The 15,549-nt window shown below is 45.6% G+C and overlaps 1 protein-coding gene across 1 annotated transcript in view; it reads left to right on the forward strand.

Annotated features, from left to right (window-relative positions):
• The window catches only part of SLC7A10 (solute carrier family 7 member 10), a gene marked incomplete at its 5' end in the record, with an annotated part of 40,222 nt that overhangs the window by 16,629 nt on the left and 8,044 nt on the right, over positions 1-15,549 (forward strand). The window contains 4 exons of the mRNA XM_084294791.1: positions 6,930-7,134; positions 13,074-13,225; positions 13,869-13,994; positions 15,183-15,336. Of these exons, the coding sequence (XP_084150917.1) occupies positions 6,930-7,134; positions 13,074-13,225; positions 13,869-13,994; positions 15,183-15,336 (637 nt within the window). The remainder of the gene's footprint in view (positions 1-6,929; positions 7,135-13,073; positions 13,226-13,868; positions 13,995-15,182; positions 15,337-15,549) is intronic.

Here is a 15,549-nt window from a genome sequence, read left to right on the forward strand (position 1 = left end):
TTCCAAGGGTTGGTATTTTTGCAGGATGTCCTTTCACGACTCAGTGGTACTACAGAACACAGCACTGGGCTGAAGGCAGTTTCTGTCCTGCAAAAAACTGATGCTTGTTTAAGGTTAGGAATTTGAGAGAGCTGAGCAGGTAACTATCCCTTCTTTTTTTTTTTCCTTTATTATTAGTAGAAATATTTTCACAAATTAGTGTTCTTTTTCTCATTTTTGTTCTTCGTGCCACTTACTCTTTACTTGAGGCTGTAATCATTTTTGGTACACCACCTTCTGTCATGCTTGAGAAGTGGATAATTTCAGTCAAGACTAAAGAACAAGATCTTATGGAACTTCAGCAAATACTTTTTTTTCCCTTGTAAAATAATACAGCAGGAGGAAGCATTTTATTATATGGAAGAGGCCAGAATTGTTCCACTCAGTCCCAGCAAGGCAAGAGGAAGAACAGGCAAGTGCTCAGCCCAGCTGACCCAGATTCACCTCCATCATCTAGTACAAGAGTGGATGTCAAGATAAAAACCCTGGGAAAGCCAAAGCAATTGCCAAACACAGTAACGGGTCTGAGAAGAGACTTCACTTGGTCTGCTGGTTCATACATGAATTATGAACTCTGTTAGCCTCAGTCAGGATTTTAACTTGAGCGAGTTTCAGAGCATGCTTTTGATTTGTGGCCAAGACCAAAAACTTCTGTACTCTTTGCCTTAAGCCACTAGTGCCACTCACAGGGACAACGGAAGGTCAGAGGCCGAGAACATTAACAAAGGCACCCAGGTGTGGTGGCAGGTACCCAAGGCAGAAATGCTGGATGTTATTTATATATTTCTCTGAAGGAGTTTCTACACTTAATGTAAGAACTACAGAAGCAATACAGAATCAGAGCGTTTAGTGCCAGGCAGTCTTTCACTGGTTTGGGTGACAGCAGAAGTATTCCTGTTGCACATGTTGGAATCGTCCTGTATATGCAATATCACACTGCATAATATGAAAAAAGGCTAAAAATATTTCTTCTGCTATTGCCACTGCAGTAACATACATGCCTTACCCTGAACAAAGCAATTAAACAGAAGTGCTACATTGTGATTGTCTTCTGGTATGTTCTTTATCATCATTTGTCCCTTCTCAATAGTCTGCCCCTGCTTCTTCTCACAGCATAGCTCAGCAAGTGCAAAAAAGCCATCATCTCTTGCACTTTTTACTCAAATTTCAGCTCCTGGCAAATCATACCTGCTCAGTCACATCCTACGCTCCTGGACACATTCAGGGGTAAAGTCTTCCTTTCAGACATGTTTGCTGTAAGTCCCAGCCCTTAATTTCCATCACACTTCACCTACCCCACTTCAAATGGCTCAGCCTCTCTCTATCCTCTACTTTTGTAGCTGGTGGAATGCACTGAACACCTGTAGCAAGCGAGAGGTGCACAGCAACACAAGTGTGCATTCACAGGCTTTCTCCAAGGAGTTGTGCTGCGTGAATGCATCAGCCCCTCTGTTGCCTTGATCTGAAGGTGGGGGGCACATTGCCCACATGGGAAGCTCATGATTCAGCCTTGGTAGTTGAGGTGGTGTTTGTTGTGGTTGCTTAGTGCTGGTTTGTGGGAATTGGTCACACAGCTTCCCAGTACCTGGCTGATATCTCCCAGTCAGGATTAAGGCTGTATTACTTCCAATAAGAGTTTATATATATAAACATATATATATATATATCCATGGATCTAAATATCTTATTCTGTATTATAAGATATAGCCAAGACATGAATACATGTGATTTAAGCATTAGTTTCCTTTAGGTTTCAATAGGTAGTTTTGCTGCAAGAAGTTCTAGCAAAGGCCACAAAGGAGTGGAAAGAGTGACTGTTTTACAAGAAGGAATTCCTTTTTTTCACATATTCAGTTCTTAGAAGAAAAATAAATAAATAAATAAATAAATGTAGTGAGTATCAGGAATACCAGCAGTAGTAAAGCTGGAACAAATTATCCCTGACACAGTGAGCTCAGTAATGCCTCTCTCCCGGCACCACACAGCCAGTTTTGTTCTCACCGTGGAATTGCTCTCCAAATTCCCTTCAGTTCTTGCTGACCAGGGTTTGCTTAGAAATACCTATTTGTGGGTAAAGTGTTTGCCTTACTGCTAAATCTACTGGCCTAAGAACAAGGTACCTCCTTAAAATTCTGCTTCTCATCAGGCAGTTTCTGGCATCTCATCTTCTTGAAGCATTTCAGCATCTCCACCGTATCTATTTTTAAACACATCTACACTGAGTGAAGCGAAGGTACTTCCCAGGCACATTGCCACAGCCATGGCACGTTTCCATAAGAACATTTTGTTGTCAGAAGGGGCGTAGCACTTCCACTCCGGCTGATACAACTTTCGCACATGTTGCGTGAGCAAAATAATAGGAAATCCTAATGAGTTTGGAGCAGAGTTTTGCCTTATAACATACTCATTGATGAAGGACATTAGATTTTTAAATATAACTACTTAATTTAACCAAAAAATTCAGTGAATGTTTGCATGAAATGAGCCTCCAGAAGGCTGCCAGTTCCTCCTGTCCTGCTCCTACAGATGGCTATACCTCAAATTAACCTTGACTAAATGACATACTGGCTATTCCTGGTGTAGCGCAGCCTCGTGCACAAGGAGGGCTGTGTTGGAGGTCTTGCCGTAGCAGGAGGGTGTTACTCCAAGATGTGCTGTGTCACAGATCTCTCCTCTCCTCAGCTCTTTGGGTCCAAACCACAGTTTTTTTCTGTCAGCAAGCCCTCTGCCACCCAGTGCTCAGGCTCACGGTGCTGAGCAATGCCCTCTCCTTGGGATGGAAACCCAAAGCACAGAGCGAGTCAGGGCTTTGTCAAGGCCAAGTGCACACATCTAAAAGCACACCGAGCTGCCAACTTTCTGTCTGTGCATTTAGACTGCACTTTATCACTGCTGCCACCTTGTCGCTATGGTTGCACCTCACCAGCACTCAACTCTCCCTCCCTTGGGTTCAGTGTCATGGCCTGATAACACTGCTTCCAGCCACTGATCTCTCCATTTCCCCACTCTTTCCAGCCCACCACAGATTTTCCCATTACAGCCAAAGTACCTGAGCAGGTAGAGAAAACTCAGGCATGAAAACAGCCTGAAAGTGCTCAGGGACCTCCAGAGATGGATACTGCACTACACGTGAGCTTGAAGATTTTCTCAATTTCTTGTCCGTTACCAGTTGGAATACCATGCTGTGGTGGGATTTTCTCCTTTCTACACGTAATGACACAATTATAAGGTGACAAAAATCATACGGAGGTGGAAACACTTGCACACAGCTTACTGAAGGATGGGCATTTGCATTCACTGCTTGCTACCAAAAGGCGCAGGAGCTACCTGAACACGGGAGTGCTGGGCAGGGGCAGGCACAGGGTGGGTCAGGGGCTCAGCTGTGGGGTGTTCAGGCAGTTCAGCACTGGGCTTGCCAGAGCAGGAATGCTGTCCCATCCCAAGCAGGAAGTTAAAACCTACAGGTCTATCGGGGCGAGCAGCAGAATGTCCCCAATTCAATATATTCCCCAAAATACCACTGGCTTCCTCCAAAACTGCATTGTTTCCAGGTGCATTTTGAAAAGTAGAGAAACACTGGCGTTGTGCTGGCAGGTAGGGGATCACTTTTAAGTGTCCTTGTAACTTAAGGTCTTCCTTCATACATATGAGTAGTATGCAGTGCTACAAGGGATTTCATCAGGACAGTTTTTAAGCTCCTAGGCAGTTATTTCTTTTTCAGCTTCAATTCAGGGGTTACTGCAGCTCTTGAACAGGGCACAACTAGTCTTCCAGAAATGCTTATTTGTTTTTAGAGAGTTGTGACACTTCAGTCACCAGTAGAAACTATGACCAAAAAAAAACACATAAAATTTATCAGGTATTATGTATGCTTTAGCAATACATTAACTCTTCATCTGTCTTCTTGAAAGGTTTGCCCACTCCATTCCAGCCATGTAGGTTCCCAGTATGGAAGGCCCAGAACAAATCTGTTAACTCTGAAAATCATGGGGCAACTCAATCGCATCAGGACATTCCTTCAGCACAAGCTGCTGTGATTCCTCATCTGATTTTTTTTAATATTTTTTTTTAATGCATAGAAAGCACTTCTGGTCCCAAAAGCAAACCCAAGCACCCACCAAGGGAGGCTGTTTCCTCATACAGAATCAGGGAGGAGCAGAATTATACAAACCAAGAAAGATGTCCGTTCTAAAACTCGTAGGTCTCAGAGGGAAAGGAAAGGGAAGGGCAGGGCAGATGTGCCCGTACCAGTCCTGGCACTGCTCCTGCCTGCATCCCATCTGAGTGACCTCCAGTTTGTGATTACTCCCTTCCCCCTGTTATTTACACAAGAGTTAAATTTGGACATCCTCCTGCTCAGCCACCGGAGCAGCTCGCTGCAGGAGGAAGCAGCTGGCCTGGCCCCCCACCTTTCTTTCCGCTCCATTACTGGCCGGGCACGTCCTCCTGCCGAAGCCCTCGCTCTCTGGAGGGTAAGGAAGGAAGGAAGAGCATAGACAGGAAGAGGTGGGTGTTGTATTTCCCTCACATAGCTCCCTGCGTCTTCCCAGGTTGTCTTATTTGTTCCCATCTCTCCATACACAATCCGTGGTGCCAGAGGAGGGTCCCTGCAACCCTCCCTGGGGCGGGCTGAGGGGGTTCACACGGCTGCACTTGTTACCCAGTATCAAAAGGACAGTGGTACCCAACAAGTGACAACAGGATTGAGCATCGTTAGCAGGCAGGTGAGCCAGCTAGAGACATGGCTTGCTAAGCCCTTTAACAGTACATCAGCAAATCTTTTCTTCTTTTAACGTGGCTTTCAGGTACCTCATAAGATTTAATGACATCACTTCAAAGGTGTTATCAACATTTTGGTGATATTTAGTGTTTTTCTTCAAAAGACGGCTGTGACTCTCAACTTTCATCTAAAGAGAAAGTGATTGTGGCCTTCCTCTGGCAGCAGAAGGACTCTTTAAAAGGTGAACAGGGGTATCCTTAAAGCTTACTGATTAAAATGAAAACTTGAAAAGAAGTCTGGTCAATGTCATGACTTTTTAAACTGATTTTACAACTTGTGGGGTGTCTGCATCAGTTTATTTAATTTGCACCAGTACTTCCTTTCTACTGAGCAGGGACAACGCTACTTTCAGCTGCTGCACCACAGATGAAGCAGCCTGGGGGCACTTTGTAGCTGGGTTCAGTTGTAATGTTGAAAAGACTGCTTTTATTCCTGACATAGCACCAGTAAGGAGCTGTGCCCTTCCACAAACTGACACATCAGTGAATAGAAAAGGCACAGCAAGCGTCCAGCCACATCATCCCAAGACTGTATCTTTGTTGAATTATATATTATTGCATTTAGTTCGATTCTCTGGTTTGTCATTACAATGCTACACTAACACTTTATTACCCAGGGAATAGTTTCACCCATGGTGAAACCCTCAGGCAACAAGCAGCCTATTGCTTCATGAAGCCTGAAACCCTCTGGGTCCTCCAGCAGGGATCTGCAAGCTACAGAGCTCCCCCATGGCCACTCACCCTCCCTCTTTTTCCAGGAAGCAGCCACCTGCTTATCAGTTGCAGGAGATGTCTATTTTCTACCCTAATTTCATTTTAAACCACAGATAGATTATCTGCCTCAACACACGTGCTGCAAACCCATAGCTACATACAAGCACAACCAGCTGGGTTCTCTGCACTCACAGAAGCTGCTTTCAGAAATGCAAGAACAGAATTGAAGCAAAATGCAGCAAAATTTGGAAAGCCTGGATGCGTTTATGGAACGTGCTATCCGCTGCGAGCTGAGAAGAACTTACAAAGCAGAGGGGAGGAAGCAAACTTAGATTTGCTGACACACAGGTTCAAAGACTGCAGAGAAACTCATTTAGATGCCAATAACTCATTAACGACTGGTATCCAGTTCTTGGTTTGGATTGACTTTTTTTTTTTTTGTAACTGTACTGATAAGAAATGCAGTTCAACAGCATAGGCTGAAAGTCAGTTTTGCAAGTGAGGCTTTTAACACCAACTCATAAAGGAAGAAAAGTCTCAGCTGAGTTCTATGACATAAGGTCTTCACGCCCTTTTGGGAAAGAGTGTTATTTAGATATTGCTCAAAAAATCCCCAGTCTGTCCAACACCAAGAAGTCCCCCTCCATAATCTGAGCAGTTATGAGACCTCGCTTCATGCAGGGCAGCTCCCGCTGCTCCTGGAGGATGACCATGCCCTGACCCCACACACACAAAGAGTGTCTGCGACACCCAGCACCCCCTCGGCTCATGTGCTGACCGAACAAAATCAGAAGGACAAAGTCCACATTGTCCCACATTGCAGTCACACCACAATATCCCCCTAAGATCTAGGGGCAATGACTAAGCAGCATATGTATTGAAAACATTAAATGTTAATAGATTTCTAATATTTCCAGACTTTGAAGTGACTTTTCCAAGCACAACCTTTAATTTGCCCTTGTGACGAGAGCCCCTCTTAGCCCCTACATTATAAATAATCCTACTTACAGAAAAAAAAAAGTGAACTCCCATCCTCAGAAGGAGATGAAAAATCTTTATCAAAAAGACATTTTTAACTCCCTTCAATAAAATATTTGGGCATAGCAGGTGGCAGCAGGCAGTTTTTCAAGCTGCCTGAATTCATGCCACAAAACCTCTAAACACAGATGTTCACCATATCTCTGAAGTGCTTCAGCAGATCTGAGTACGCTCTTACCCTGCCTCATTTCTGATAAACGGCAGCGTTTTCCCCAGAGTTTAATCAGATAAAATAAGCAAGTGAAACCTGGTAAAGAGGTGTTGGGGTGGGAGATGGGGTGCGATGCTTGTTTGCCTTTACAGAATATAAAACAAGTTTCTCACTCACTTATCTCACTGCAAACCCTTGTTCCTTCCAGGTAACATCATTGGTTCTGGGATCTTTATTTCACCCAAAGGGGTTTTGGAGCACACCGGCTCGGTGGGACTCGCTCTCATTATTTGGGTGCTCGGCGGTGGGGTCGCTGCCCTTGGATCACTGTGTTACGCTGAGCTAGGAGTTACAATCCCCAAGTCAGGAGGGGACTATTCCTACGTCACTGAGATTTTTGGTGGGTTAGCTGGGTAAGTACCATATCTCTTCAGTCATTTAAAAACACATTTGCATTAAGTATTTAGTGAGGAAAAGACATCTGATGTGGAAGAAACAGAACATTTGTCAATAACATGCTTTTGTAACGTCATCCTTTCTGTTCTCACTTGAAACACCCCATCGCCCCTATGCAGGGCTCCTGATTCTGTCTTCAGACTGAACGCAATGGATGCTTCCACTTTCCTCTCCGACTTAATCAAATCAATGACAGTGAACAATGCTATAAGCAAAGCTGTGTCCACATGACATTCCTGTGCGCAAGCCAGGAGTGCAAGCACATTGTGTTTGAGGAGCTTCGCACACCAGGGTTACCAGGCTGGAGCTGCTTCCCATAAATCAAAGCCCTCCATTAGCTGGTGGTGAGAAGGCAGCAAATAATGCTATGGCACTACACTGCAAGACCTTCCTGCAGCAGAACACAGAGAGTTCCTCAAGGAGGAATTTGGCCCACAGAAGTGGCCTGGGCACAGATGCCAGCTTGTAGCTCCGCTTCCTCAGCTGCAGCTGCACAAAGCACAAAGCCTTGTAAACGCAAATGGGGGGATGCTAACTCAGGGAATGGCTTCTCTTTGAAAATAGAAAAAGCTAAATGGCTAAAGGAGGAAGGGACAAGTGAAAAGAAGTCATCTTGTATATTTTACTGTACATTTCATTGTGTGTTTAACAAGGAAACTTAAATTGTCTCCCTGTACTGGCAGCTCAGTAAAGGAACACCAAAATGTTGTGGCCAGTTCATTAATTCTTAAGTAATGAGGCCATGCAATGTGTTGGTGTTTCATTTACAAAAAATAAAATAAAATAAAATAAACACAGTAACTGCAAACTAGAGAAAGCAAACCATTAGAAAACAAGCTCACCGCAGTTTGGCTAGCTGCTGAAGATTGGGCCAGGCATAATGCAAGCAGGAAGTCACCCTGTCCCACAAGCTGTATCCTTGTTCATGCCTGCCATGGCGCAGCACCACCTGCACACCCTGCAAAGCCAGCACCTGAAGACCTGCTGGATGACAAGGCATTTTCCTGATGCTTGTCAGACTTGAGCCACTGCCTTATACTGGTTCAGCAGCACTATCACAAGCACTCTGTTTTCTACTCCAGAATCGCACGGGCCCCCAGCACTCATCAGCAGGTCTGAGCTGAAAGCAGGGCTTTGGGAACCTGCACATCACCCCCCAGAAAAAGAAATGCTCCGTTCTCCAAAGTTCATTTTTGTCTTCTGATCCAATCCTCCTATAGCAGAGTAACCAATTTAGCACACACAAGTTTAGTCCATCTGTGGAAGGAATTTCTGAGACTCTCCCCCCCCCAACGACAAGTCTGTCTGGTTTGGTCTATTCAGGCAGAAGACATTTACCACAGGAGCATGAGATGTACCCACCCAGACCCCAACACCTCCTCTCACTTTTCTTGCTTATCCCTAACCTTCCTGCACACAAAATCCACAGCACCACCCCAATCCTGTTTTCCCTCATTAGGTATAAGGAACAAGGAAGAACTGTTTGATCATAGCAGCCTTCAGAGTACTTGGTGCCGCATGTTCTGTGCCTGGCAGTACTGGCGTTTGGTTGTGCAGGGGGCAGGAGGTGGGGATGGAAATTGTAATGCTGCTAAGTGGGATGTAAGAAGATGAAGAGAATTAAAGAGACACAGGCGGGAGAGAGGCACTCCCAAAGTGCAGAAGCTCTGGCTGCATGGCTGGGCTCCACGTCAAAGCACAGTGCATGAAATGCTGTGCAGCGGCAGGGAAACGCATGCGCAGGTTGTTCTGCAGTAGGGACACAGCACCTACCCCAAATGCAGAAGAAAAGGCAATGAGAAAGTCTGGGAGCACATTTGGAAGACCAGATTAAAGACCCAGAGGTCTTTAAAAAGGGTTGGAACACGCACCAGGGCTGCACCCATGAGTTACTGCTAGTACCCCAGCAGCACATGGGAGCCGGGGGCCTTTGGCTGCTCTCACCTCTGCACAAGCTCAGCCTTCCCAGCAGCATGTCCAGGGAGAAGGATGAGACAAGCTCCTCTTGCTCCAGGCTCTGGGCTGGTACCAGAGAACAGACTTTCCACTTTTAGCTTTGTTTGGAAGCATGTTTGGTTTAAATAGCATTTGTACACGGGCAAACTAAGCGCAGGGAACTTGTCACATCCCATGCTGCGGAGCAGTGTAACAGCACAGTTCATTTGCTTGCATAGGTACTTGCACGGTTATGCAGGTCAGAAAACTAACTTTACCCAAAATAGTAAGTAAGTTTAATAGGTGTACTTCCAGAAGAAAACAACAAAGTTCAGCTTTATGAAAAACCCACTAGTGTATTTCTGATAAATACAACTTCCTTTTGGATGCTCAGCAATAGCATTGCAACTAATGTAGCTTTCACCAGCACTGATTGATGACTGAACATACACCCTTACTATAAAATCATTAAGTGTTGAAGTCAGCAGAGAGCTCTAACCCAAAGCTTTGATAAATGTTACTTCAAACCACAAGTAAAACACACTTCAAATGTATTTCTGTATTTCCTTTTTGTTGTTGTTGCACAATCTAAAGTTTCCAAAGACAATAATTCTTTCAGCAACATGGGATAATATGAATAATGTTCAAACTAGCTCAAACTGCCTTGAACTTATTCAGCTTCTCCTACAATAGGCTGATCTGAGCAGCAGTTTCTAACACAAATTGTATTCTTTTGTTAATAACACCCAAGTACCATACACTCTGCCTTTCTGGTTTTATAGGCTGCTCTGACTCTATGATACATCTAATGTGACATCATTTTGGGAGCACAGGCACATCCCAAATATGTATTTGAGAACTGGTTTCACTAACTCCACTGGACTCTATTAGAGATGCAGATCAATCCGTGCTGTTCATTGCTTTCCACGGGTGAGCAAATTAGCATACAGGGGTGTCTGCGTAAAACACACGTCTGGTCCAGGAAGGATTGGCACTTCCAGAGGAATACCACTGCTTCCTAAAAGCAGGAAGCCCCACAACAGATTGTCACTTATTGCAGAGCGTTTCTAAAATGAGGGGGGGTAAAAAACATCTAATTAGAGACATTGTCTAGTACACATCCAAATTGATGGGAGGATAGCCATTAACTTCAATGGACTTTGGACCAGATTCAACACCAAAGAGCACGGCGGAGGCCGTCCAGCTAGCATTTATGCTCATTACGTGAGCAGGGCTTGCTCAGAAGCACGCAGGCAGGAGGCTGCTTTAGCAGCCCTTTGGCCATCAGCACACGCAGCAGCTCAGATTTCCCACGCAAACTGCAACACTCAGACTTCCCGAGCAGGAGAATCACAAGAACAGCTACATCTTCCTTTTTCTGTACATTCAGCTGTCTTGAGCCTTTTTCTAAAGGTCTGGCATCCTCTTAGTCAGAGATGAGGGAAAACAACTTCTCAGGTTCTGGTAGTACTGTAAATTACTGAGTAATTGGGAAAGCTTATCAGAAAGGGCTCAGCCCCAATGCCCTCAGCCACAACTCAGGGGACCACCCTTTCTGTTTGAACAGCCAGGCTGAGCTACCCTGCAGGTGCCAGGACATTTCCCTGCTTCAAACTGGGCTTTGGGCTTCCAGCACCAGGCACGCTACCTTTGCACACCCATCCAGGACTGCCATGGACAGAAAGCACACCCTGAACCATGGGGCTTGCAGCTCAATTTGTCAGCTTGTGCACACTCTGATAGTGAGAACATCTGAAACTTAGGGCTGAGATTTCTTGCAGACATAACTGCGTTACCTTATTTAATTACAGCAGATCTGAAACAGTTGTTCTTCACTAGGGAAATCCTGTTCTCAAGTCTTCCAACACAAGGTAGGAATAAAAGATGGTACTTTAAAAGCAACCATTTCCTAGCAGGCTCCAAGGGTTGGGTATTCACATCCATACTGATTCCTACCCACCAGCCATAGCACGCCCTGGGTCATGCCACCAGCGTAACACCAGGACATACAGCCCCAGACAGACGGGCCAGCCATGGCAGCCTACACCTGGGGCAAACCACAGGAACAAGGCGAGGGCACAGCAGAGTTGCCCAGCTCCAATATCATCTGAGAGACCAGCATTGATAGCTTTTTATCAGAACTAGGCTTTGCTTAAGACTTACCTGACAAAATAAGATAGCATTGGGCTTACATCTTAGACAAGCTTGCTTCTTATTTTAATGCCATCTCTCATCCGAGCTTCCTGTTTGACAGTGCAACTTTGTGACCCTCTGCTAAAATTCTGCATTTACTTTAATTGCTGTTATCAGTCCTGCATGTATTTCAATTCAGCATGAAACAAACTGACTGTCAGAAATCTACTGAATTATTCACATTCTCATTAAACTGTATTCCACCAGATACCAACTTTAATGCACTTTATATTACAACATAGAAGTAAGTGCCAATTTTGGCTGAAATACTGTTTTCAGAATAATTCTTCACACTGAACATTTTTAACTGAATTCAGCTCTCTGTTCTACACAGACTGTACGGGAAGAAGACAAAAGCCATAGGGAGGAACGAGGGGGTTCTACCCCCAAAAAGCCACCACCTGTGTGGCTCTGACAGATCCCAACCAGCTGCAGGTGATGCCTCTGGGGCACGCACAGCTGGGGCTCATTCAAGGGCAATAAGGTCTGAGCTTAAATTCACCCAGCACCACCAGAACACTATCACAAATGATCATTGCAGTCTTTAAGACAACATAGGTAGTCCTCAGTGATGTAACCAAGCAGGTTCCTGTGCTGTCCCCAGCACCCAGGCTCCTGCTGGGTGAGCAGAGTCTGCAGAGCTGCCCCAGCCTGACTTTGTCACCCTTCTCACTACAAGACCAAACTAGTTACCAGAGGAAGCCACTCTGAACCACAATAAGAAGCGTTAAGAATTGAAAAAAGGAGTCTCACGTACACGCACTGGATTTTAAAAACCAGCAGCACCATTTGGGAAGTACTTGCATCATGGCAATTTACCAAATTAACTCTCTGAAGTTAATAAGAAAAGGGAAGTGCCAGCTTGCCCCATACTTCTCAGAAACAACAAGGCAAGGCAAAGGAGAAGTTTGAGAAACACTCACCACCTTAGCCACGAGCACCAGGCACAGCCCTCCCACCAGGTCAGCTGCACCAGCAGTGACCTCCCCAGCTGCACTAGATTGAGGGGGCAGGCAGCAGGCAGGCATGCTGGGAGTGAGCAGCCCTTAAAAGAGCAACACAGCATCATCTAGACATTATGCTATTTTACCTGGAAATGTCATTTCTGATCCTCATTTGTGCCAGACACCCCTGCACACTGTACTGGTGCATGAATAGAATGAATTAATGTGTGTATACATCTGTAGTTACAATTATCTATGTGTATATGGCAAGAAAGAGTTCACTTTCTTGCAATGACCATTTTTCTCTACAGAAATTGTAACACTTCAAATATTTTAAAACACAAACTGGGTCCGCTGCTGCTCCCGGAGTGAGAACAATTTTGTATCTGCCAGGATTCCTCCTGGTTTGGTGCAATCGCCTTCAGCCACAGCTGAGGCCGGGCACCAGGCTGGGTGAACGCAGAGCACTTCTGCATCAAACTGCCCTCACGGTGCGGAGCTGACCTGCCAAGAAAGCAGCCAGTACCTGGCAGGGAGGCGGCAGCAGCCCAAGCCCCTTGGAGATGCCTGAAACGTGGTAACACATCAACCCAGGAGCAACAGAGCCACCTTCACTTCAACATGCAAAGCTAAATCTAAGGGTGCCCAATGATCTTAGTGCTCACTCTTAACACATTTCTAAACTGTGCTTTGCTTAGAAATGCTTCACTTAAAATCTAGATTGTTCTGAGAGCATGGGAAAAGCGATGAGAACCACAAGCAGGTGACTCCAGCTCCTCCAGCACACCCTAGCCCTTTTTTCTTGTGCTTTTTCTTGTTTTCAGGTTTCTGCTGCTCTGGAGCGCTGTGCTTATCATGTACCCTACCAGTCTGGCTGTCATTGCACTGACCTTCTCAAACTATGTCCTGCAGCCTGTGTTCCCTAACTGTATTCCCCCCTATAATGCCTCCAGGATCCTCTCCATGGTGTGTTTACGTGAGTATTTCCTTCTCGCGTACACAAAGCTTGCCTCAGTTTTGCACAAGACCGCTCAAGGGACTGCTCCAGCAGGGCTGGGCATACAGCCCCGCTGTATGGGGGCACAGCTGCAACCCAAAAAGCAGGCGGAAAGGTCCCAGAACAGACACTGTGCCCCATGTGGGACGTTCAGTCCCTCCTCACCTACCTGCAAGGAGCAGGTCCTGGGGAGCTCACCAAATGCAGGTTTCCCACCACCTTTTTTACATTCACAAATACAAGTATGTAAGAAGTGCAGACCGCCACCGGCTCTGCATTAATTACTTACAGTGCTGGCAGGAGTGAGGTGGAGCTTCAGGGAAAGAAGACGTTCACCGGTTCCCGTGAGGAGGCAGAAATCCTGGCGCAGTCGGCACGTTGGGCTCTGACCAGGCACAGTTCATCGAGCTGGGGGAGCCCCAGCAGCAGAGCCCCACAGGGGAAAGCTGCAACAGGTGCTGTCTGCAGCTGGGTGCCCCTTAGGGCAAGACCGTTCCCCTCCTCACAGCCAAGCCAAGCTCCCTGGGGGAACACATGCAGCAGTCGGTGTTTTGCAGTGCTTTGACTGTGTTCTTAAATAAACGTAATTTCGTTTCACTGAATTCAGTCTTTTGCTCTCCAGTACTCCTGACCTGGGTGAACAGCTCCAGCGTTCGATGGGCAACACGCATTCAGGATATATTTACAGCAGGAAAACTCTTAGCCTTGGCCCTTATCATTACTGTGGGCTTCATACAGATCTTTAAAGGTACTCTGTGAGACAGCTCTAACACGGGTATGGTACTGTTGCTAGACTTGATTTTTTCTACCCTCCTTACAGAGCAACCCAAAGGGGTGACAGGTTTTAGCTGAGCAGCAGGGCCTGGTTGCGCCCCTCGGAGCAGCCCCTGTGCTGCAAAGGGCTGTGGTGGCTGCGGATGCTCTCTGGGCTCAATGGAGCTGTTTTCAGGTCAGGGCACCTGGACAAAGACACCCCCATACAGCAGATGTATGTGACCCAGTGGAAAATCATTCATCTCAGGTGCTGCTGAGGGATTTCTTCCAAGCACAGGCACACTGGAGGTATATCCTCTGTATGACAATAGTGTACGGAGTCATGAAAAGATGGCGCAACAGAGAAATCAGCTGTGTCCTTAACCACATTTCTTTCTGCCCTGCGTTGTTGATTTTGACAGAATAAAGGAGTGCATCTGAAGATGTTTTACAGTAGTTACAGAAAATTTATGATCTATTGTATGCTCCTCAAATTTTAGGTTCATAGACTGCTGGGCCCAGCTCAGGAAGACACCTGATTCACTTGGGGCATAAGTCTGATTTCCTACAAAAAGTCTCTTGTAAGATTAAAAACTGGCAAAAAATGTCTTGCTGAATTGCCACCTTAATTGAAAACAGAGAACACAAAAGGCTCATGATGTTTTCATCATGTGTATGATGAGTCACGTAAGGAAAGACGAAACAGGGCACTTACAGAGCAGAAATTGTGTTTTCTCAGTGATAACAGTCCGACAGTCTTGACAAATCTTCCAGCCCCATAGACATTTTATTTTTCCAGTATTTCTACTAAACAACATTAAACTCTTGCAAAAGAAAATTGCATTAAGAATGGACAGGATTCTATCCTGTCAAGGAAGCATCCTCGAACAGTGCAAGTTGACAAAGGGTGCTGTATGTTGCAGAAGCTGGTGCTGTTGCAGAGAGCTGCAGAGCGATGCCTGTGTGTACAGCCCGAGCTGCCTCCCCAGGATGCCGACCCCTAGAAAGCACTGCGAGTGCAGTGTCAGCCCGTGGTGACTTGTATAGAACATGATGAGCATGAAGTCTCAAATCCACTCGAGCAATAAAAAAAGAATAAAAGATCACCCAGTTCCTGGTGGCTCTGGGGGGTAGCACTTCTCTCAGGGGAAGGCTTAACCTCTTGTTTGTGCTTCCTGTGCAGGAAACTATGAAGAGCTGACACCCAGCAAAGCATTCAATTTTTGGATGACTCCATCCGTGGGGCATTTAGCGTTAGCTTTCCTTCAAGGGTCATTTGCATTCAGTGGCTGGAACTTCTTGAACTATGTAACAGAAGAGTTGGTTGATCCCCGCAGGCAAGTATCCATTTCCGTGTCATCCAATTTTTTTTGAAGTGCTGAGACTTTGGGGCCATCTGATAATATCATTCATTTAATAAGCTGCAGCAATGTCGTTATATGTCCACAGGACTGGCGTTTCTAGAGGAGAGATTTGTTGTTTAGAAAGGATAACAGGCAAGTTAAAGAAACACAATGCTGAAAATTAGAAACAGATTGCACAAAGCATCA

The sequence above is a fragment of the Netta rufina genome, assembly GCF_964035555.1.
Source record: "Netta rufina genome assembly, chromosome: 13".
Lineage (NCBI taxonomy): Eukaryota > Metazoa > Chordata > Aves > Anseriformes > Anatidae > Netta > Netta rufina.